A 24,784-nucleotide genomic window follows, 5' to 3' on the forward strand; every position below is an offset into this window, starting at 1 on the left:
CCCTCAAGAAAAGAAATAGGAAGGGATTCCGAGATTTTCACCTGGGACCTGGCAGTGCCAGCAGTTAGAGTTTTGTGCTGGTTGGTGTCCCTGGGTGTTGTTCCAGATGTTTCACTGATGCTGTGCCACTCGGGAGGACCTGCCTATGTAAACCAACGTTATTATTACCCTCTCTGCATTTCAGATGCTGTTAGTAATAATCAGCACAGGTATCTTAAATTCTATAAGCCTTTTCTTCTGCAGTAAACCCTACTATGGAAATATAAACCAAGCCTAACAGAATTCAGATGAAATGCTATTACCTGATGAAGATGTACTAAAAAAAAAGTGTCTTTATAAATCTGATGGACAGTCAATTAGTTCAGTTCTGCCTTCATATATCTTCCTCAGAGGAAATAAATTTTTTCAGCCTATAAATAGCCAGCTCTTCAAAAGGTCTTTATGCAGCCTATTATACTTGTGTAACACTCGATGCAGGCATCGGGCATCTGAAATATTGATTTATATAGTAGAATTGCTTACCAATGAAGTGCAGTTTTTGTGAAGCAGCACCAGCTAATTAGCACGGTGGGTACCTGTTCACACTGGGAAGGAAGGAAAGTTCAGCTCAGAGTCAAGAATAGGATGGGCATATTTCAGAGCACCCACAAATAGCAGGGTTGTGAAGTGTCTTCTGAGTCCTTTTAGCTCGTGCTCATCTTCACAGGGAGTTTACAAAAGGAATGCAAATGCCGTTACAAACTTTGCATTATCCTTCAGAGCATCAAAGTTTGACTTCAGCTTGGTAGTGAAGCAGCACTTAGAGCTGAAAGGAGGCTAGAAGGTGTGCTTATTCTTTGTCACACATGAGGGTCAACACAAGGTGATACAACGAATGGCGCAAAAACCAAAGTAGTAGTTCAGGCTTTTTGAGAACCTGTTTCCAAGTCCACTGAAGTCAAAAGAAGCCTTTCATCTATTGACTCAGTAGGGCTTTGGATCGGACCAGATGATCTCCAGGGGTCCCCTTCAACCCTAACGGTTCTGTGAATGAATGATTCTGTAATTGCATACAAGTGCTGCCTGCCCCTGGTTACATAGCTGTGCTAACAGAGAGCGGGGCTGGGAGTGGAATTAGTTGCGTGTTCATTGTGTGTGACCTTGGCAAAAAGCCTGTTTGATCTGGTGCACTGAAGGAGACTGTTGGTTGTGGAAGAATGGTTTAGAAATAGCACACTGGCAGTCTGCTTCTTGAGAGTGTTTTGACACAGGACCACTGTGTCTTCATCATATATCTGGTGTATGTTTATGTTGGATTGATTGGCTGCCCCATCCCTGGCAGTGTTCAAGGCCAGGTTGGACACAGGGGCTTGGAGCAACCTGCTCCAGTGGAGGATGTCCCTGCCCGTGGCAGGGGGTTGGAACTGGATGACCTTTAAGGTCCCTTCCAACCCAAACTGTTATGGCTTAGGATTTATGGGATATTTGCTGTTGTTTTGATGGAATCTACCTACTTCTTTTCTGACATACTTGTGGATGAAGCACCCTCAGTTTCTCCTTGTCTTATACAAGCTCTTCCCACCCAAAGTACCTCTAATAGTTTTCTTTCACCTGGCACTGCATTTTCCTCTTAGTTTTGTTCAAACCTCAGCCTTTGTAAAGCTTTTAGAGTTCTTCTTTCACACTTCCCCTTTTGTCACATACTTCTGTCTTTCCCAGTGTCCCTCCTTCATAGATGGCAGCTGGTTATAAATAAGCCCATTCAGCACAAAAAACTAGTCATTTAGTGTGTAAAACATCTGGTTTGTTCCTCACAGAGAACAGAACAAAGACAGTATATTTATTTCATGAGGTATTATTCAGAGAAGCATCTCTATTCAGGACAACACTTAAATGCTTAAATCACATTGAAATCTAAGTGTCAAGTTGAGCACATACTTTTAGTGCTGTTCTGAACAGAAATGGACTCGAGTACATGCTTAAATGCTTTTCTGGAACATGACTGCCCATAAAGCTCTAGTAGACTCTATTAGTTAGCTGGCACTAGTGTTATTAGTACTTCAACTCATTTAATTCAGGGTGCTTTTTGTAGAAGTTTCCGAATATTGATTAATAATACATCTTAGTTGCAAGTGTTTATTGGTCTTCTCCAGCTGTCCTAAGCTTGTGGTCAATGCCCATTATTTTCTATCAATCTAGCTGGCAGACAGAAGCAAATGATAGTGAATGCATCTCCTTATGCAAGCTGCCATCAAATTTTTTCACTAAAATCCATTTTTTCTTCCACCAGTTCTAATAGTGGAATTTAAAGTTAGATTAGTTTGAAGCAACTTCCCCTCCCCCCCCCGCCCCCCCCCAACTGGCAAGCAATTAGTTTTATGGAAGTTGAAAAATTAGAAGTAGATTGATTCAAAGCATCATTTCCTATAGCAGGCTTTTCAAGAAGGCCAAGCTGAATCTGTATGTGAAAGCACAGATTGTTCCTTGCCCCACATGTGTGTGTCCAGTTTTAGGCCTGCCAGAAGCACTGCTTAAGCAGAGACAAGCTGCTCCTAGGCCTTTAGAGGCTGTTCGCCTCCAGCCTCCATACCTGCTTATGCAAGGCAGGGACCTCTGTAGCAACTCATTTGGAGTAATTAATCAAACTGCAGCCGTACTGACGCAGAGGAAGGCTGTGTTAATGGAGTCATTAGAACGCCAGCACTGAGAATTCATCAGGATTAGAGATAAATGTGGTAAAACATCTCTAGGTGGGATTTTGATAGGGAAAGATCAAAACAAAACTATGTAGATGGCATTGCTTAGTTTGTAATACCCAACTTCATGCATAGTTTTTCCCATCATGTATTTATAGCCCAAAAAGGGCAAATGGTCAACTTGTAATAGTGCTAGCTGGAGCAGTAAGGAAGAAATGCTGTTATAGTAATGTTTGATAGTCACCTCCCACATCACTGGTATGATTTGGGGCAAAAGGGTGGGCAGAGTCACTGGCACCCTCTGGGGATCATACCTGAATCACACTGTGGTTCTGCCAAGCTGCAGACGTGCCTTCATGTGTAATCATGTTACAGATTTCATTGCTACAGACCTGAAAATGGGCTCAAAAAGACTAAATCCATGTTTGTCAAAACCAGAACTTGATGGTCCAGATGCAACTTTTGGCTCAGAAAGTTCTCAAACCAATGACTGCAGGGACCTTGAAGTGTATGTGCAAGGAAGGGTTGCTCCTCTGCTCCTGTCCCTGTGAGAGGCAGGGTGTTGGTGCATCAGTCTGAGCTCTGTGGCATTCTCATGCTTTTATGCTTCTCTAATGCCCATTCTTCATTTTTGTGTGTGATTACAGGACATGGAAGTCCTCAACACGGCCATTCTGACGGGCAAAACGGTGTCTGTACCAGTCAAGGTGGTTGCTGTGCAGGAGGATGGGTCCGTGGTTGATGTTTCAAACTCCACTGAGTGCAGATCAGCTGATGAAGATGTCATAAAGGTAAGGCACCCGTATGGGATGGAGAACAGAGTTTTCACCCTTTTCTCCTCCACCACCACCATACTGGGACTTAGCCCACATTAGGGACTTCACATCAACCGGTTGTTTTACAGTCATGGCTGTTTCTGTTGTAGCATGTTGTTTCCATGGTGCAAAGAGGAGAGCGGTCCCCAGAGGTTATGCAGGGTTAGCATGTTTCCACCAACTGGAGCTGTTTGTGCTGGTGTGTGCCGTGTGGGAGAGGGACAAGGTTGCTGAAAGAGCAGTACTAGTCTTTCTTTGCTGGTCAGCCAGTGCTGATGAGAAAGAACGTGTTGTCTGATACATTCCACTTGGGAAAAGTCAACTCCCCACACAGGGGTCTTTGTTCTTGTGTGGCTTTTCTACATCCATTATTTAATAATAACGATGCAGTATATTGTAACGGTGTGCAGCAAGGTTTCCTACATGCTTGTGACTGCTTTCCACTCAGGAATTTCTTACAAGTAAAGATACTGAACTGTACCAAATATCTGGAGGGGTATGACAGAGAACAGAAAACAACAATCATATTGCAAACATTCTTAAAATGAGAGCTGTGTGCTTTTAAACGATATTGTGGTTTGGGGTCTTTTTAATAATAAGCTCAACTGGTTCTCCCTCCCTGACATTGAGATGAAAATAGCATAATGTGACTTTAGCAAGACATTGGCTTTGTGACTTCTGACACCATTGCATGGCTTTCAGCTTTTAGCTCATCATTATTTTTAGGCGTAAAAGAGGTACTTTTGAACGTCTTTGATAGGTTTATTTGTTTCATTACATGGTTCGGGGATGTTTTTTTCATGTTTTATACCACAGACTAGTTTGTGTTGGAAGGGACCATAAAGCTTCTCCAGTTCCAACCCCCTGCCACAGGCAGGGACACCTTCCACTAGAGCAGGTTGCTCCAAGCCCCTGTGTCCAACCTGGCCTTGAACGCTGCCAGGGATGGGGCAGCCACAGCTTCTCTGGGCACCCTGTGCCAGCACCTCAGCACCCTCACAGGGAAGAGCTTCTTCCTAATATCTAACCTAAATCTCTCTGATTTAAACTGACCTCTGTCAGCTTAAAGCCATTCCCTCTTGTCCTTTCCCTACGGGCCTTTGTCAAAAGTCCCTTTCCAACTTTCCTGTCGGCCGCTTTAGGCACTGGATGCAGGACTGCAGGCGGGGTTTCACAAAAGTGAAGTAGAGGGGGAGAATCACCTCCCTTGACCTGCTGGTCACTCCTTTTGTTGCAGCCCAGGATATAGTTGGCTTGGACTCATGCTGAGCTTCTCGTCAACCAGCACCTCCAGGTCTTTCTCCTGAGGGCTGCTCTTAATCTGTGAGATTTAACTTAATGAAATGAACTTAAGAATTGACTACAATGAATTCCATATAAGGGTGGGCTTTTTTTGTCATTATATATGTATGTGTATATGTTTCTTAGGGTAGTCCTAGAAAAATAGTTTCTGTGTTTCAGTTCCAGGAAAGTGCAGTATATTATATATAAACACTATAAAAAATAGGGTAGTATGGTCATTCTTTTTACGTAGTAATCCTATAACCTGTAGATCTTATGATAAACTCTCTCTATAGCTTTCAAGAAACAAGTTTCTCCCTATATTCTAGCTACCAATTGTGTTCTGTGTGTATGTATTCCAGACCTGAGCACTTCTTTAAGTTTTCTTCAGATTGGATTTGAAACCCACATCCTGTACCTGTGTGTGCTTCTAACCTGTTATTATAACCTCTTTGTAGATAAAGCTGCAGAGGTCCTAATAGATAGCTTGTACTTTGTCAGATAAATTTTCGTGTTCTTTAGCTGGCTAAGGAATTGAACACTGCAAAGCTATTTATTTTGAAGATGATACACTGGAACAAAAAATTCACCTTGTGACAACTCTGAATAAGCTTGTTACCAATTTTTGGAATAAATTACATCCTCTAAACCAAACAAATTTCATTACATTTTAGCTTCAACAAGAAAGATACTCCTTTGCAGTTAAAGAGATTACAGAGCAACTGTAACTTTGTAGATATTTCCTCAGAGACCTGTAGGTAGGTGAAAGATGCCACCCTTTGGATTCTAGGTAGCAACAGGAGAGGCAGGATGGGTTTGGGCAAAAGCTTTAGTCAGGCAACCTCTGCTTGCTTCTTGTTTCATTAAGATTTATCTCCATTTATCATGAAGGGAAATAATTGATAAATAAGATTCAGATTATTGAGCAGTGACCTGTGTGCTGTTGTACACTTAGACAAGATGATAGCTTGGGGCTCAGTTACAATGCCTGGCGCTTTTCAGACCTCAAAGCGTTTTGCAAACAACATCAGTGTGGTATTCCCTTTACATGAAAGTGACTGTTCCAGTGTTTAGCCTCAGCCAGTGATGGAATAGGTCTCTTGAGTCTCTAGCCTGTGATTTTGTATTTTCCCTTATATATCAGGTAGGGAAAGAAAAAAATCACAGTTTCTTTTTCTGTAAACCAAATTTTGTCCTTATCACAAGGAACATGAATGACTGTTTATGACTATCGTAGTTGTCAAAGGAACAGACTCTCTTGATAAATTTTGCTATTCTTTTATTGCTGTGTACCATACAGCTGTTATTTGATTAATGGCTGTTATTTATCAGTTGATAAATATGAACAATGAATTGTTCATATTATGAACTCAGGCACCAAGTTATATATCATCAACATGTTGCTGAGACTGTCTTTTCTTTGCACTTCAGAAAACCAGATCCAGATCTAAACTTTTCTTTCTATTTATTTGTCTTGGGCTTGATATAGTTAGATATAGCTGAACTAGATAGGAAAAGATCAGGGAAAATACTTCTATTCCTCTTCCAGTAATAAAATCAGTATCTGCAGACATTAGGGAGACGTTGCATTTCAAAAACCTGCCTGTTTAAAGTCTGTTTGGTTCAATCAGCAGCTCTGGTTGTTCTGGTTCCCAAATTTAAAAGATTCACTGAAGCTGGCAACGAACTAAGGTTTGACATGACCTCTGTGAGCAGGGACAAGATTTCTAGTTGTGGTTGTGGATTTATACACTTCAGGAAAGGAAAGCTCTTGCCTTTGACCATCTTCCTCTATCGCTCTTTCAAAACAGGTTGTGTATCTGGGTGGAATTAGATCTGCTCCAAAGCACCTTCAAGCTGATGAGCATCCTCCCATTCCTTTCAGTGATCTGATTCAGAGCAGACCAAACCACAGGCCAAAATTCTGCACAGGCTTTACAAGATTTGCACTATAATTCCTTTTGGCTTTGGTAGTGTGTAAGTTGGTATAAATCAGGGCTTCATTTGACTGCTGTGTGAAATTATTTGGGTATCAAATCACTGACAGAAAGGAGAGAATGCCTCTGGGATTCTTTCCCAGAGCTGGTACCCAGCTTTCTAATATATTAACCTAATGAAGAGGTCTGAATGTGGTCTTCACTGAGTTCATTTTGCATCATCCTGTTGATATAAAATGAGAGTAATGTTATTTTTGTGAAAATCACAATATGCTTATAATGGATTTCAGTTGCAAATTACTGCGAGGTGCTCTCAGGCTGAATGCCATTCAGACATCGTTTTTTTAACTTGAAATACATGTATTTGTTGCAGGATTGAATCCATAACCATTAATTACCTGTCATAAAATTTAGTACAGAGCTTATGTGCCTATATTTCTTCAAAAAAATGAATATTCTAGTTACAAGCCCCTTTACTAAAATTAGTATTGACTTTGCTTCCAAATTTGTGTTGCGTTTTCTGTATAGGTCATACTGCTAAACCCTCTAATAGGAGTTGTCAGGCATTTTGGATGTAATTGCCTAATCTTAACCTTCTTTTCACTGTTAATTCTGCCTTTATTGTTTCTTTGTAATTGGAGAGATATTAATATTCTTTTGAGCAGAACAGTGTGTTGCATTCTTAACCTTTTATTTCTGTTTAATAGCCGATGATTTAGTAGACAATTAATGAGACAATTCTTTGATCACTGCTGTAACACCATTATTTTCAATTAAGACACAATGAATCGAAACCAGTTTAAATAAAACCAGACTTTGGCCCAGGCTATTACGTATTTATGCAGAACGTGCTTCCATGGGCAGTTACCTAGATGTCACACTGGTATAAATACTACTCAGAGATGGTCAAATAAGTAGATGATGTATGAGTGATTTATCTGTAGGCAAGAGATGGGAATCTGTCCTATTCTGAGCTGTATATTTCCTTAGCTGAACCATTCAATAGCTTCCCAGCAAGAGAATATTTCAGTCCACACTTTTCAAAGGCTACCTAATTAGTGGTAAATATAAAAATACATCTAGTGCTTTTTGACCTTGCATTTTCTGACTTTGGCATGCCTTGATCCTCAAAGGAATCTCACAAATAAACTCGCTCAGTTCAGCTACAAACCCTAGTCCCTACAATTGCTGATCACTGCAGTTGGACACAGCTCTTAATACCGACCAACCATTTTGACTGGCTGCCCTCTAAAATATTTTGATGGAAACATTCCTGTAAGTCAGTGGAACTCTTTTGCTTATTCTGTTATTGAAAAGGAACATTGAATGCTTTTGGCGTTTGAGGGAAAAGATTGGGTTTATGATTAAGGCACCGAACTGCTTCTCAGCATTAATTTCCATATCTCTTGCTGATTTTCTGTGCGACTGTGGGTAAATCACTCATTCCCTTTGGAATGTTGCTTCCTTATCTGCAAACAAGGCGGACAAATAACATCCTTTTCCCAGTCTTGGCCTGCCTTATATAGTTTCTGAAGCTACTGTTGACTCTGAATGGACAAAATCCTTATCTCCACTAGAGTCTCATTAACTTGGGTGGTCTTCTGCCACAAACTCACTTGAAGGACTTCTCTCCCAGTGTCCCCACTTTTCCTGCAAACCACAGCTAAATAGGGTTGTGGAGCTGAAAAGAAAAAAGTGGTGGAAACTTGATAGAATTTTTTGATAAATTATTCAGCTAGTTTGGTAATGGGCAATGCACTGGGAGATAAAGGATCTGCAGGCATGGTGGGATGAACCTTTCTATATGTATGCTGAACCATGGGGCCTCAGTCTTCACAGGTAGGGGGGAAGAGCCTTGAAGAAAAAGATTAAAGCAGTTGCACCATCACAAGACCCTCCTTTGCTCATCCATCCTGCCAGGAAGTGTAAGCACTGCTGAAGTTTTGCTGGCCTGTTACAGTGAGTTTTGCTTGCTCCCCACTGGCCTTTGAGCCATAGATAGAGGGAAGTAAAGAGTTAGGCCAGCATCCGTGTTGGAGGAAGCACCTTAAGATGGTTTATTACAGAGGAAGGTCTAACCTGAGGGGCTTTGGCACAGTTTATCTATACAGCTGCTCAGAAGCTCCAAACAAGGTCCATGCACTCTTTTTTCCTCCCTGTAAAAGTGCCTTTAAAAACCTGAACCACAGTAATCTCACGTGAAGAACAATTCTGAAAACATTGTAGTTACATGGTAGTCGCAAACATCACCCACAAAGCAGCATCAAGTGAGGAAATTATAATGAGGTCAGCTTCTTAGTCCAAATGTTTATCTCGGTGGTGCACAAATGAAAGGGAGACAGCTGCCCAATTAATCCATTCTTAGATTAGTCATGTTTTCCTGTCCCTTGCAAGTTACCCACAAATTGACTGATGGTTCAAATTAATCTCGGCAGTAATTCAAATGGCTTCCATGGAGTTACACCGTGGACTAATTTAGCCTAATTTTTTGATAAAAGAAAGGGCCCTCAATTGAACAGACAGGAGTCAGAGGGCATCATCCTGCCCATTTCCACCCACATATAAAGTGCAATAGAAAGAGACTCAGTGTGCCCAGGCAGGGGCATACATTAAGAACAACGGTGGTTCGATAATACACCATGAACTCCCCCTGCACGAGAATGCACTTTTCATGTTAGCTTGCTAGAGGAAAGCACTTCAATGAATTATTCTTCACCTTTTCGTGATTTCCTGTCTAATTATAATGGAAGTAAAATTCAAGCCGTACCTCCTACTTTTCTAACACAAACCTTGCCTTGAACTCTCTATAATTAATATTAAAACAATAGAAGCCCTAATTTTCCTAGCAGCAGCCAGCTAGGATTTATCTAATGTGCAGTAAAAATAGTGTAGGAAAGGCAGGAAAGGTAATAGCTGAAATAGATTGGATCTGAGGAAGGTTCTTCTCTCTTCCAGACAGAAAGCAGGTCGGTGACTGAGGACCTTATTCAAGTACCTTGGGCACAGTGATCTCAAACCCCAGCACAGTAACTGCTACAAGGAAACACAGGGAAAATAAAACCTAGGGAAAGGGAGGGATGCTGCGGTTCTCCAATTTAGATGATATTAAATTTTTGGGAACAGCTCCTTGCTGCAGACTCACAGCATATCTTAGGACAATTTACAGAAAGAAGTGCCTGCCTGGAGTTGTTAAATACAACTATTTATGCAGGAGCTCTGAAAACAAAGCCAGAGCCTGTAATTCACAAGTTCTGCAGCTGCTTCCCCATTAAAGTGTGTGATCAAGAATGTAATGTACTTATACATAAAGTGAAGCTAATCTTTTTCCTACATCTATCATATTTTTGAGTACCTTATCACTGTATTATCCAAGAGCTTTGTTTGGTGGTCACTTGCACAGAAATTAACTCGCTCCAGGAGTCCAAGCTCTTTCTGGAAGCAGTGAAAAATACTCTCTACTTGTTTATGTGATGGATTTACTTTGGTGCCAGTCAGTATGTTACACAATTCATTTTGAACTAGATCTTATTTTTTAAGTGATTTTTTTTTTTAAGTGCAGCCGAATTGTTCAAGATTGACAGCCCTGGAGGCTTAACCAGTCCATTGTGCCCCAGAGCCGGGGACGGGCCGAGGCTGCGGCAGGCAGCCGATCAACTAGAAAGCTTTTGAAGTGTGAATGTTTCATGCGGTGAGTCTGCCTCCCTGTCCATGCTGTCCTTTTAATCTCACCTGATTAGTGCCAGTGAGTCTGTATCATCAGCTCCATGAAATCAGCTGTTAACAACCTCAAGTCGCTGTCAGCTTCATCTCCAGCTCTGGGAGCTGTGAGGTAATGGACTCCACAGTCCATTACAGAGCCCCTGAAATAATGACTCCCCTGATGCCTGGCAGAGGCAAGAGGTTTATTAGTAGTGAAGTACTCCTCAGCTGAACAGAAGGATTACTTAGGAGGTGAGGGTCCTGCTTGGGACTAAGAAGTTCTGGTTTACTTCCACTTTAAGCCAGACCTTCTTTGTGAAGCTGCTGGTCTCTGCCTCAGTAGGGCCACTGTGGTGATAAGGATACTCCTAGCTTAGTGGGACTTACTGGCAAGAAGGCTGTTGAATATTGCTCCGTCCTGTCTTTTGTACCTGTAGACACATATGTCTAAGAGCAATAATTAAATATCACTGAGCTGGTTGCAACTCATCAAACTTCTGAATTAGAGTTTCTTATGATTTCTAGTTATTTTGGCCAAAACCTCACCCTCTTTGCCCCCATACAAACTTCATCTTTATGAGTCATAGGAGATAGGCAGGAGAGTGTGGCAGATCTCTCCACAATATGTCAACTGTTGAATTAAGGATTGTGCCTTTTGCTGAAGTATCAGAGGTTCTGACGTTCGGGTCACTGGATTTTGCTCATTAGTTTCATACCCAGACAAAGTATGCTCAGAAAAGAGTAACTCAGCCTTGCTGCATGTTATCTTAAAATATCTGACTGCATTTATCTTAAAAAATGTTCTTGTTACACAGCAACAGGTTGAAATCTATGTTGTTTTATGATTGTGCCAAACCGAAACTTCGGGTCTAGAATCATATTTGCACACAAACCAGCTCCGTGTATAGCAATAATGATGCCAAAGAGGCAATCTCACAAAATCACATATTGAAGAATTAATATTCTGTACACAGTACACATTGTACACAGTTTATAGCAAAATATATGTGTGTATCTTCCTGAAGCTATTTTTAAACACACACAGTCTTCAAAGCCAGCTTGAGAAAACAGTGTTTTGTCTGGGAGAAGATACGTTAAGAACAGACCATGCCGACATGTGCAATTACACAGATCTCGGCAGAGATGCTTATGGTGTCTTCCAAGGGACCAGCTGCTGCTTCAGAGGAAGAAAACAATTCTATGGCTTAGCATTTGGCTGCTCTGAGAGCAGAAATGCAAAGGGCATGGATCCCAGTCCTGGGAAACAATCATTAGCCACGATACTGCTTAGGATAAACTCTGAATATTTTATACTAAGAGATGCTCAGGGTAAACAACTCAGGCCGGGCTCAACAAAGGCAGATGCAGCCATAAGTAGCTGTTGTTGGGAGAAAATTACAAACTTCTGGAGGCATTTTCTCCAAGTTCTGTAGGAAATAAACTCTGCTTTATGAACTTTAATGCAGCCGGCCATTTAAATATTTTAATTGCAGATGCATGAACCTCATGGATTCTGAGGCTTTTATACCTCTCGAATTCTCATTCTGGCTGGGCACATTAATTCAGATTCCCGTTGTTGTCAAACCCTGGGGCCAAAATGTGCTCTCAGCTAAAGTCAGGCAACTCTGTGAAAGGCATTGGAGTGACAGAGGTGTTGGAGAGGGCAAAGTTTGCTCCATGTGAAAGTTAAAACAGCCATTAGCTGTCAGCTGAGAAAAGTCTTTATCTTTCAGCCTCTTCACTGATGCGATAGTTGAGAGGAGTAGACTGGGCAGCAAATGATGCTTTCTGGATGGCACAGCATCCCAGTATAAACAATAATGTTTTGGACACAAAAGTGTGTATTAAAATGTACATACAATGCTGAATCTTTCAACTCACAAACAGGCTTTATATCCAGAGAACTTGGTGCTGAGGCAGCTCAGCAGCGCTCAGCAGCCAAACCTTTGCATTCCCCTGGCTCCGTGGGTCGCAGTTGGATTTTGAATGCAGCTTGAGGGTATGTTCTTGTGGTTTTACTTATCCACACCTGTGTTTTAGTGCTGTGTTCTGAGATGCATTCCCTTGAGAAGCATAATTGGAGTTGAGGATGAAGGTGTTGAGGCTGACACGCCACCACCATTTTGAAGTGCATTTAATTTATCTGACATAAAAAGCACCTCCCATTGACGGTCTCCAGCTCCTTTCTCCTCTGCAGTAGAAGACTTTTTCCTTGCTGTGTTTTTAATTATTAATAATTCTGCATTCTCATACAGAATTGGAAGTCAAAATGAAAACTATTTTGATATCCATCACAGGAACAGCAACAAGAGGAGAAGTGACATGTAGCCAGGGCTGGGGTGTGTCTGGGATTTTGAAGGGAATGAGGAAAATCCAGCCTTAAAGCATAGTAACTAAATACTGGATTAATGAATCAGACAAGTCATGAAATAAGGATGAAAGAACAAAGTGAAGTTATAAATGGTATTTCTTTTGCCATTTGCATGAGGTACAGGGAATGGAAGGTACGTGCTGGTGTGGGGTTTTTCTCTCCTTCCTCTTGCATTATGCACTCTGGTGAGAGAGCACCCGTTAGCTTCAGTGGGAACTGTGGCTTCAAGTTAATTAAATGGCAGGATTTGGCATTTTGGTTAGCATTGTGGATTCTTAAGGTCTGATATGTAGTGATGTCACTGTACCAAATTATTCACTGCCACATGAAAGACTTCCTTTAACTGCTAGAGAGGTAAAGAGTTGCTTTTATGAGTCGAGTCAGGCTGTTGGAGCATGGTCCAGGTGTATCTTTAAACAAATCAAGTGTCAAGCAGTGATTCAAACTTTAAAGTTTGCATTTGTTCAATAGGAAATAGAAACTAAGTCCATCACATCTACACTTTACAACTCCTCAGAGGGCAGATTTGGAATTCTGTGATGCTCAGCTGGGGAATTAAAGCAGCTTTCCACTGAATTCAGTGTGAAAATGAATCTCTGTTCTGTTAATATTCTCTCATTTAATTTTACTCCTTTGATGAATTTCCCCTGAGGAAAAGCACTGGAAGTGCTCTGTGATTCTAGAACAAATAAGCACATTGCTTGTGGGTTTCTGTTAAAGTAGCTGGTGGTCAAACAGCTCCCAGGGCTGGCACTGATAGCAGAATCCATGCCCTGGGAGACAAACAGGAACTTCAGTCACCTGAGTCCTGCTAGAGAGCACTGGTGGCTTTACAGGCTGAGCAACACATTCCTCCTGCCCTGGGCTGGGGAGTTCAACCTCCCTGAAACATCTACCTGGATTCACAAATCTGTTGTGAGCCAGAGAAAAGGAAGTGTGGTAAGGAACAGGGGAATAATGAGCAGAGATATATGAACTCTTGCAAGTGTCAAGAAAAGGCTGTAAAGTGCATGTATAGGTCATTGAAGAAGATTTGGGCGTTTATTTGAGTTGCAGCCATTTGTTATTTGTGGAGTGCTGATGCTCTACTCATCTCTGTACAGAAGTCCTGTGTACACAGTGCCTACCCTACAGATCTCACAGCAGAACCAGAGTTACACAGGGTTTGCTACCATATAGACATTCTGGGAGGTAATCCTTTACTGAGCTACTTGTACAAATACCCAGTGCAGCTTAGCAGTGAGGGGGGGAATGACATTGCCCAGGGACTGGAGAATGGAGATGGCCCAGCAGGAATGCCAGCGAGGGGCATTTCTTTGTTTGAGATGCATTGTCAGAAATGATAAGTTCCTAGCAGGAAATGCTGCCTCCTATTTATATGCTTTATTTATTTGCTCTTTTCCAATTGCTGCTTCTGAGATTACTGTTTGGATTTAATTTGCAGCCCCTCTCCAATGGCTCTCAGGCTTTCTTCTGAAAGCGCAAGAGAAAATCCTTAAGACACACAGTTCTTCCCTAGGTCTCTTACACCCCCTATTATCCACTGCAGAGCAAAATTAATGTATGCCCTTCCTTATTGTTTTCCTTCCTAATTCATTTCTTTCCACAGAGGCTCAGCAAGCGCCAATTTTCCAAGCGAGCTTTTAATCGGCTGAGCCCAGCGTGGTTACTCTCTTCCGAGCTAGTTACCATTTGATGCAATCAGTGTTTCAGAATACAATGATTTTTAGTTTTTTCCTCCAAAACTGAGTGCTGAGTGGCCAGCTGATAACACCTGGCTGCCAAGAAGCATAGAATACTGACAGTGCTGTGTGAAAGCATGTAACCTTTGCTTATGAGGCCTCCCCCAGCCACGTGCATGAAGGTGATGTGAAACAGTTTCAGAAGATGGGGCACAAAGAAATGGATTATTCCGATGTTAAGAGCATAGGGGATGGGGTGAGGGGGGGAAGGAGGAGATGGGAACGCAGCGTGCTGAAGTATTTTGCACTGCTGGAATGTTTGCTTTGAAAGGGCCTTTCAAGAGTACATGTTGCCAGGGGAGATTTTTCCCTCCACAACTTTTATTGACACCCCACAAATAAAAGATTTCAATACAACACTACTGGAAAACTGCAGACTGGAAAACTGCAGACTGAAATAGTCCCTGCGACACTGCAGCTGTAGACTTTTAGATTTCCCCAACCTGTAGTGAGTTTGGATGAGAGATTTTCAGTGTAAAATGAGAAGATCCTTCCTTGGAGTGAATTCTTCATTGCTGTGGTTTTAAGGACATTTTTGTGCACTGTAAATGCAAAGCAAACATTTGCAAAAAAGATCAGGACCCGGGTACCACGAGTGAGGACAAGCTAACACTGAGGCGAATAAAGGGTGAAAGGGAAATAGTGGCTGTGGATACGGGGCTGCATTTTCCATGAGCAAAGTGCCAGAGTTGTGCATCTCCTCCTTACTGCAACACCTCCTCTGTCAGACCTCCTCTGTCAGAGGCGCAGGGGTGGCTTTTTATCCCTGGGAGGACACACTCTGTGAATACCACACAACAATAACTATTTGAGCTAGAGCTTGTTTGTTTCTTGCAGTGTTGTTGGTGAGTATGGTTGTCTAAAGTCTACTAGACAGCCATTTGTTAGGACCTTCTGTTCGTAGCAAACTTGATAACGTGGCTTGTTTAATCGCCTTATGTTATTATTGATATTTTCATCTTGTGTAACTAATTTTGCTGAGGAAAAATATTGTATTGCCAACTTTGATCTCTTTAATTTGTATAAGAAAATACCTCCAGCTTCGGCCCATTTGAAGAATGCAGAGGTGCTTCTGTACAGGAGCACGACTCCTTGGAGAAGGTGGTTGTTTCTTGGAGGAGGTTGCTGACATTGTGCGAGTGTCTGTGGGTCAGGATGGGAAGGGATCCTGTTTAGTGAGACTGGGGAGGTTTTGAAGGTGGCTGCTGCTGCCTGTGTTTCAAGTAATTATTTTTCTGTCAGTGGGAGTTCAGAGAGAGCTGCAGCAAGCCCAGGGAAGAGCCCGAGGTACCTGAAAATGAAGGTGATTCTAAATAAAGAAGGCTGGGATGAGACTGAGAGACAAGAACAGAACTAAGGAAAAGAAACACAAGGTATCCTGAAAGGCAGGAATCTGCCTGGAGCAGCTCATCCCTTCCCAACTCCCCAGCCCAGTGCAGGATGTTGGTGCAACCCTGCCCAACCCCTTTGCTATAGCTACAGCCCCTGTGCCTGTGCTGCTCTCCAGGAAGGCAGCACAGATACCCACCAGCGCTGTCTAACTGAGAGCAACTGAGTTGGCCTTTTTAACTCATGAGAAACAGGCCCTTTGTACCAGACCTTTTCCATGGCGTCTGTGAACACTCTGATAGTGCCTTTCAGGTGCTGTGAAGTGTGTGAGACGCAAGTTGCAAAGTGCAAATGTGATTTCTAGATAGCAGCCTCTGGTGCAGAACAGGAAAACCTAAGTGTGTTTTGGTTATTCTAGTTTGAATAAAATCTCTGAGTAATCCCCTTAAGCCTGAGAGCAGAGCTAGAAATGGGCTGTAGATTGGCAATGCAGAATACATGTGCACGAGAGTGGCCCTTAATGCTGAATCAGTAAGTGCAAATGCTCTGCACTTCACTGGGAACTGATGACCTGCACCAGCTGCAGACTGTTGTGTGCGACAACAAGGAAGGCAGCAAAGTGTAGAAAAGCAAACATCTTACCACCACAAGAAGGGGTGCTCTCTCCAGTTAAATCAGTAGGACTACATCTATGATCTGCATAAAACATGAGACTTTAATAGAGTTATTTCAGTAAACAGAACCTAACAGCTTTGGTAGCCACCAGCTGACTTCAGAGTTGCCTGCTGCAGGGGGATGTTGTGCTCTGAGGATGATATTATTGGCAGGCAGAAATAATACCCTTTAAACTCGTGAGCTCTCCCCTCCTTGAAAGGTTGGAGTATTTACGTTTAAGCGCCATGTCAGCGGTGAGAGCCCCTGTGACCTTTTTCACGTTACCCCTTAGCAAACAGAAAATGGAGTATCCCTGGTACCTGCCACGATGGCCAGAGCAATTTCCATGGGAAAACAATCGTTGCATGTCCATGACATGTCTGGGGGCAGAGCTCCAAGCCGGGATGTTGGGAGCATGGCTGCCGAGGCAGCGCAGGCAAAGGTCACAGGACATGGTGCCTCTGCCCCCCTGCTGCTCAGTGGTGACAGGCATTCCGTAGGGAGACAGGAGGTTGGGGGGAGAGGTTCCAGTTACTCTGGAAGCTCACGAGCTCATCTTTTAGAGATGGTTTTGGTAATCCTTCTTTAGGTGTGCAGATTTCCTCAGATTCCTTCACGCCTCCCGTGTGGCTGTGTATCCCGCTGGATCACGGGCTTCTGTGCCTGTGTAGGAAGCCTTTTGGCTTTGAGATTCTGACTGTCCAGCTTTTAAACCTCTCTTAGGCACTCATCACCAACATAAACTAAGAGGATGTGGGGATCCCACTCTCTTAAGCCCCTTTTGAAAGTCTTTATGTGTGGAGAATACAACAGATAAGGGAAGCCACACGGCTGTGAGATCTAAGAGTTTAAAGGGACAAAAATGAAAGAAGAGTGAAAGAAAAAGCAGAAAGAAACAGCTGAAAGGGAGAATGTGATATCTTATCAGGGAATAAGGTGAATGGACAGATAAAATATATGGCAGTGTAGTTAAAATCCCAAACAAAATAGCACTAAGCCCTCCTTTGCCACAGCAGTGGGAGATTAATACATGAAACAGGATGAAGTAGGAAATGATGTGCAGCTTGATCAGGTACCTTTGCCAGTGCTGTCAATCTGCTTTGTATTCTGGCTAGTTTATTCTCATTTTGCTTTCCCTGTCTCTTCTTCTAGGGATTTTTAACATATGCTTTTTCTATCCCTTTTTTAGGGATTTTTAACAAAGCGCCATTTTTAATGACACCATTTCCTTTTCCAGCACAATCTGTCTGTATATCTTCATGTGCTCAGTAGCTCTGTGTGAGTAACAGCAGCAATAAACCCAACAAACCTACTGTCTAAGTGCCTCCTTGCCCCTGTGTTGGAGCAGCAACATCTCTCCTGCACAGGACACAGGCACAGGGATAGTGTAAAGAAGCTGTCAGGCTCCTTCCATGCTTATCAATGGCAGAGGCTTTAAATGAACCTCCATTTACTGAGACCCATACCAGAGGCTTTTAGGGAATATTCTCTGGGTGATGAGGCAAATGTGGTATCATTAGAGGAACATAAAGTAATGTGCATGGTCAAGACAAACAACTTCCATGGTGTGCTTGTCCTTTGTTTACGCTGCTGATTGAATATACTGCCCGTTAAGTCCATAATGTGCTTTTGGTCTTTCTGGTTAGGAAAGAGAAACCATAACAGCTCGTAAGAGCCAAATGGATGCATATGTTTTCTGTGATTGCACAGTTTGGGATGTATTTATGTGTTGTATGAGCTTTTACATATACTTGTGGTGAAGTGAATTGGTCTAACTTTAAGGAAAGGTAGAAACCTTTTTGTTCCGTTCCCATGGTTTTTACATTCTTTGGCTGTGGCGTGTTTTTCTGTATGTACATAGCCCTAAGGGAAGATGTCAGAAAACAAACCAAAGAGAAAAATCCAAAAGTACAACAGAAAGCTTATGGCAGCACTCTGTGGTTTGTCACTTCTCTTTCATGCATGAATTGGATCGGTTATTTCTGCCCAGATTCAATGGGGAAACTGAAGAACTTTACAGATCTGTCTTGGCATTTAGATGGAGTTCATACAAGTACGTGCACTGTGGCTGTAGATGAGAGACTGACAGACAGGAAGAACATTCGTTTGTAGCTGGATTTTAACAGGGTCTGTCTTGGTGAGAAGGAAGCTCAGTCCACCCAGGTCATGTGGGCTTTGGAGCAAAGGTGAAGCAGTGAAGAGAGTGAAGCAGGAGTCGGGTAGCTCTACACTGATTTTTTCTGATAACTCAATCTCTGCCTTAAAGCCAGCAGCAAACTATTGATTTTGATAGGACATGGTTTCTGAAGAGCTCTGTGGGAAAAGGTGAATTTTGTGTCATCCAGGAAGTAGATATTTTGACATTTGTTCTCACTGTAATTAGGAGGTTTTAAAAATTCTCCTCAAAAGAGAAAACTCAGGTCTGTTACGTGCTTTGCGGCCCCAGCAGTCCCCAGGTCTGCAGCCCCAGCACAATCTTTCTGCTCTGGTGTTGGGAGCTTCAGACCTGGCAAGCCCGGGCTGCTCAGTGCAGGGCCACCGGCCCAAAAGCTGTGTCTGAGCCTCACGTGTCCTCAGGGCTCCTCTTCTGTGTGAGGGTTGTAATAAGCTGTGTTCCCTTCTTGGTAAAAAAGCAGGGTTCTGACAGTTAATTCTCTTTCTAGAATGCATTGAGGTGACTGGCAGAGAGCCTCTAGAGAAATATAAGCACTGTTCAGTGACTCGTGGCAGTGTGTGTCATGTGGGGCTGAATCCTGTGTTTGGGTAGATAACGTGTAGGGAAAGCTGTCACCCTTGGCAGTGCCATCTCCTTACCTATGGTGGAGGACACTTAAAGGTCGAGTGCTGATGAAAGAGGACATAAGGGTGGGAGATGTCAGTGGCCCCTTAGTCCTGCAGACCCTTCAGATAGCGCTCACAGCACTGGCTGTTCCCTCCACCCTTCACCTTCCCTTGTTTTTACCTTGGGTTTCTCCTCCCCTGGTCTGGCAAGAAGCCTCAGTGAGGAGGAGGAGTTGTAGGTGTGTGGCCGTCAGAACAGTGGGTTATACAGGGGGCTGCTTCCAAGGGATTCCATCTGCCCGAGGTGCAGCTGATGTATGTGTGGTATGGTAATTCCAGTGAATTCATGTGCAGAATTTAAGCTTCTGAGTTGAGGCTGTGTCACAACTGAAGCATGCCATCTTCAGCACAGTCTTAGATCTGTTTATATACAGAAGCAAATCCAGCACTTTGCCTTAAGGAGTTAAGCTTAGTCTCATGGTTGTGTCATTCTGACATTAAAAAGAGATGAAGTATTTCTTGGAAAGATCTGCTGTGTCAGTCAGTGTCTTCCTGACAATTTCAAGAGCCCTGAGACAGTACACTTGAATGGAAATCTGGCCATATTTTCAATAGACTGGGACTTCTTTCTGGTGCACGCACCCTGAAGGACCTCCCTCTTGTCTCCCTGGGTGAGTGTTCTCTGCAAGTCTGTCCACAGGAGCCGGCTCCAAGGAGATGGCACAGCACAGCCCATGGCAAGCTCCCAGAGCCAGTGTGGGAGCTGGGACCCCTGGGACAGGCTCAGAGGTGATGGGCAAGAGCTGAACTCCCCTTTTCACCTTCACTCTCTGCTCCTCTGTAGCCAGTGAGCATTTTTACTCTCATCTCCCCTGTGCTGTAGATAAAGCCCTTCTGTTGTTACCATTCTGCTGCTGTTTAGAAAGTGCTTTTTGTTATGCATGGTATATGGCAATACTGCAGTTAGTTACAATAATGGCCTTACAGGGAGACACAGCCCCTCCCTCCAGAAGAGTGACAACACTGGCTAAAAATCAGGTTTCAAATACTTTGGAGCCCATCTGTACTTTCAGCCTTTAGGGAGTTCACATTTTTAAACAAACAGCCACAGACCCGCTACAGATCGATGCTTTTTTTTTCATATGAAAAAATCAGGTTTCGTTTTCCACAGACTGATTCGACTCCAGGAATGGGAACTTTTCAGAGAAAGCACCAAATAGGTTGCACATTGTGCTGAGACAAGCGTTAGCAGGACCGCAGTGCATCGGTGCAATGGGCTGCGTGGTCTGGTGATGACTAGAAATTGTTTGACTGTCTTGTTTGTGTGAGGAGCTCAGACCCTCTTTGGCTAAATTTGATTTGAATTACATCCATGATTGTTGCTTGGCTTTTTCCATTTACTGAATAGGGAACTCTCTCCTAATGCTGGTATTCTGCACCATTCTGTATTAGATGAATAAAACAGTCAAGTGTAGTCAAGTCTCGTAAGACCAGCAAAGGAAGGTAATTTTTTTAGGTAAAGGCTCTTGACATTCTCTCCAAATAATTTTATTGCAGCACTTGGCAGAGTGAATGCAGGGTGAGGGCTGCTTTTGTGGGCTCTGAGTGCTCTCTGAATGTCCCTTTCTCCTTGTTTACTAATTAATGAATTATTTGTTGCTCAGAGACTAAAAACTTGCTGGGCAGACTTAGGAATGTCGATGCAGTAGTACCTAGGCATAGGATCAGAGTTTTTTAGACAAAGTAGAAGTGTACTGTGTACTTAAAAGCTCTTTTGGTTTTCCGTTTATCCTTTGGGATGGTGTAGCCTTTCACTACAGGGACAAGATTAAAGGCTAGATCAGTGTGACTAACATTCATAACTTAACACATTACTCTCAGTACTACATTAAGCTCACAGGCTTTATCCCTTGGCTGTCTGGTCTTCCTCTAGGCTGTGGCTTTACGGTGCTGTTGTAGTTGCCATATATTCAAATTGCATTCATAGGGAAGGTGTGCAGATGTCCTTTGGTGGGAGCAGCAGCATAAAGGGCTCCTTTCCTCTGCGGCGGAGTCCAGGAGCAGCAAGGACTGTGTGCAGAGGCCGTGTTGTGAGCACCCTTGTGTTTACTCCGCAGCGTTCCTGTGCAGCTGGGAAGGGCTGAGCGGCCCGTGTCCTACAAGAGGGCTGTGCACACTTAGTGTCCTTGTGCTTTTTGCACACTGTGTTGTGGCATCTGTGAAGTATTTTTTATGGGAAAAGGGGAAATCTGGAGGTGACTGGCATTGTCCAGGAATGCCAGGAAAGCAGCAGGCACAGGAGAGCTGGTTAACTTCAGCTCTTTGTTGTGGTTTAGCCCTAACCAGCAACTCAGCCCCACACAGCCACTCACTCACTCCCCTCGGTGGGATGAGGGAGAGAATCAGAAGGGTAAAAGTGAGAAAGCTCATGGTTTGAGATAAAGACAGTTTATTACATAAAGCAAAAGACACACACACAAGCAAAGCAAACCAAAGAATTGTTTCACCCCTTCCCATGGGCAAGCAGGCGTTCAGCCATTCCCAGGAAGGCTCCATAGTGGGTAATGGTGACAGCATCACTCCAAATGTCCCCCCCTTCCTCCTGCTTCCTCAGCTTTACACGCTAGCACGATGTCCTATAGTCTGGAACATCCCTGGGGTCAGTTGGGGTCGGCTGTCTCGGCCGTGCCCCCCGACTCCTCGCTGGTGGGGTGGGGTGAGAGGCAGAAAAGGCCTTGGCTCTGTGTAAGTGCTGCTCAGCAGTGAGGAAAACATCCCTGTGTGATCAACTGTTTCCAGCACAAACCCCAAACACAGCCCCATAACAGCTACTATGAAGAAATTAACCCTGTCCCAGCCAAAACCAGAACAGCTTTTAACTGATGAGCTGTTTTTTTTCAAACACACACTCTTTAGAAACCCCTATTTCCCCATTAAAATTTCATTGGAAAAATTGAAGGATACTCAGTACATGAAATTGAATGAATACGCATGTAATTGTTTCTTTTTCTTTTAATTTCATGGAGCCTTAGATCTTAAATTTCAGTCACAGGGATTAGAGCCATGAATCATGAACACTAAGTTTACTTAGTACACAGAAGATTGCTTTTAAAGCCCATTATCTTACAAAGAACTTCAGTGGAACTGAAGTATGTTACATCTGCCTCAATATTTTCCCCTCTTACCTCTCTCGACGATGTGTAAATTATTCTGTCAGCCTGTAACCCCATTCGTGTAATTCAAGCCAGGAAAAGGAGAAGGAGAAACCCCCACCTTAGTTTATAGCTCAAACATATGTATTAGCTTCACCTAATTAACAGCTTTTACAGAACAGGTTCAATGTTTGCAGTTAGTACTGGTGCAGGAAAGAGCTGGCACCATATGCTGTGGTTTCACCAGATAAACAACTCTTAAGCCCTTCTGAGATACCAGCTTATGAGTATGAAAAAGTGTTGATATTTACTTAAACTAACAGGTGTTGGTAATGCCTAATCTGCAGAAATTTAAGGATCAAATATTTAAGCAAGAAACACCTCAGACAAGCATGTGCTTAGAATTTGGGCTGGTGAGAGATCTTTCATCTCAGTGTAAGAACGAAGATGTCTGTCTAGAGATAAGCATGCCTGTCTGGGAAGGATGCAAGGAGAGGCTCTGCATCACGGTGACAAGGCAAGTAGAAGCCATGCTGACTTGCATGCTAGACTGCTTAAAAGAAACAGATACTCATCGAATAAGAATGGGACTGGCACAATTCTGATCACAAATGGTGATGATAAATCAGTGGGGAGAGCAGAAACAGTAACTTCTAATTCTGACAGAATTCCTCAGCTTGATTTCTGTAGAAAGCATGCAATTAAAAGCTCATCTGATTAGCGAAGGAACTTGGTATGTGGAGCAGAGCACATTTTGGCAGCCACCATGTACTGCTATTAGCTGCCCCCAGTTGCTTTCAGTATTCACGCTACATTATCAATAAGAAGGAAATGCCAGAGCATCTGCCCTTCCCAGCTGCACCGCGCTGTGGAGGCACAGCGGTTGTTACTGAGCCGAGCAGCAGGCTGGACTCTGGAAGCACACCCACCTTCTTTGGTCCTCCCCTTTCAACCTGTGCATCCACCAAACTCCCCATCTCCAGCAGGAACGCCCCTGCACCGCAGGCCAGGGAGTGAATGAGAGCAGCTGCTCTGCACCTGGGACTGCAATCCTGGCAGAGCTCATGTGTTGTTTAATCATTTTGCATAGATCAACAGTTTCTGAATAGTGCACACTTCATTCAGTACAGCAGGTTTTTAAATTCTCATCGTACATTCATGGATCGTTGCACCTTTTCTAAGCCATAGCAGTCGTCCCTATTGTTACACCAAAATGTTAATGTCTTCCATGGTGTCCTTCCCTCCAGTTCAGTGCCTTTCAATAGGGGTTAAAAGGTAAAAACACTCTAAAACTTCAAATACCTATTCACATCATTATAAGCTATATGTAGTCTCATCTCCCTCGTCCCCCAATATCCTGCTTCTCTCATCAGTAGTGTTAAATAGTAACATCTACGGAGCAAATGAGCAGAGGCTTCTTCAATAAAACAACAGGGTACCACTAAGTATTGTGCTAATTGCTGCTGAGCTGCTATTAAAGTGGTCTCATGTTGTCCACGTGGAGCTCTGTGCATCTGTGTAACTGATCATCCCCTCTACAAGCCTGTTGCTTACACCATCATGTTTTTCTGGTTTCTTGAACATGCAGCACTTCAGTCTCTTACCTGGTTTTCCTAACCTGTGCTTTCCTGGACAAAGGGTTTTCCTTTCAATCTTATTTCTTATTCCCTGTCATTACATTTCAGACCTAAGTATAAATTACAGTTTGTATTTTGTACCAGTGCCGTAAGTAGTCTTCAGGTAGTCTTCAAAAACAGGTACATTATCTGCAACGTTCTGTGCAGCAAATTGTGCTACTGGGGCTTGTTCTCAGAGGCCTTGAGCTACGTGTGAGGTGGGCTGAGTGCTGAAATATTTGGGCTCCCAACAACTCCTCCCTTTCAGAGCAAGTGGTTGTCAGATTCTGCATCCATCTCTAATGAGAGAAACCTGACATCCAGATGTGAGTTTTGAATCTGCCCCTTTAGCTCCTTAGGACAGTAAAACTGGGAAAAATGGCCATCACAAAATGATAATTTCAAAATGGCCTGGATTTCCCAATGGATTAGTTTGTGGTGTTTTGGAAATCTCCACCTACCTTTTGAAATGCCTGCTAGCCCCTGAAATTCTGGCCTTTGGTGCTTGGTCATCCTCTATATTCAACTGGATTGCCTTCAGCAGGTGGGGGGGCTGGAATGGTGATATTCTATTTGTAAGTAAGTATAGCTATTGGACTGCATTGAATCACACCGTTTGTATACAGTTTCTGTGTAACATTGTCATTCATTGATAAGATGAAAAGCAAACACGTACTGAACACACGGGAAGGGGAATACTTGACTTAAGCTCTTGCTGTTTCTACGGAGGAA

At 43.1% G+C, this 24,784-nt stretch overlaps 1 protein-coding gene across 2 annotated transcripts in view; it reads left to right on the forward strand.

Annotated features, from left to right (window-relative positions):
• The window catches only part of TMEM132B (transmembrane protein 132B), a 238,414-nt gene that overhangs the window by 195,272 nt on the left and 18,358 nt on the right, over positions 1–24,784 (forward strand). For both annotated transcript variants that reach the window (XM_030501673.1, XM_030501674.1), the window contains one exon: positions 3,323–3,466. In XM_030501673.1, coding sequence (XP_030357533.1) covers positions 3,323–3,466 — 144 coding nt within the window. The remainder of the gene's footprint in view (positions 1–3,322; positions 3,467–24,784) is intronic.

This window comes from Strigops habroptila, chromosome 11, assembly GCF_004027225.2.
Source record: "Strigops habroptila isolate Jane chromosome 11, bStrHab1.2.pri, whole genome shotgun sequence".
Lineage (NCBI taxonomy): Eukaryota > Metazoa > Chordata > Aves > Psittaciformes > Psittacidae > Strigops > Strigops habroptila.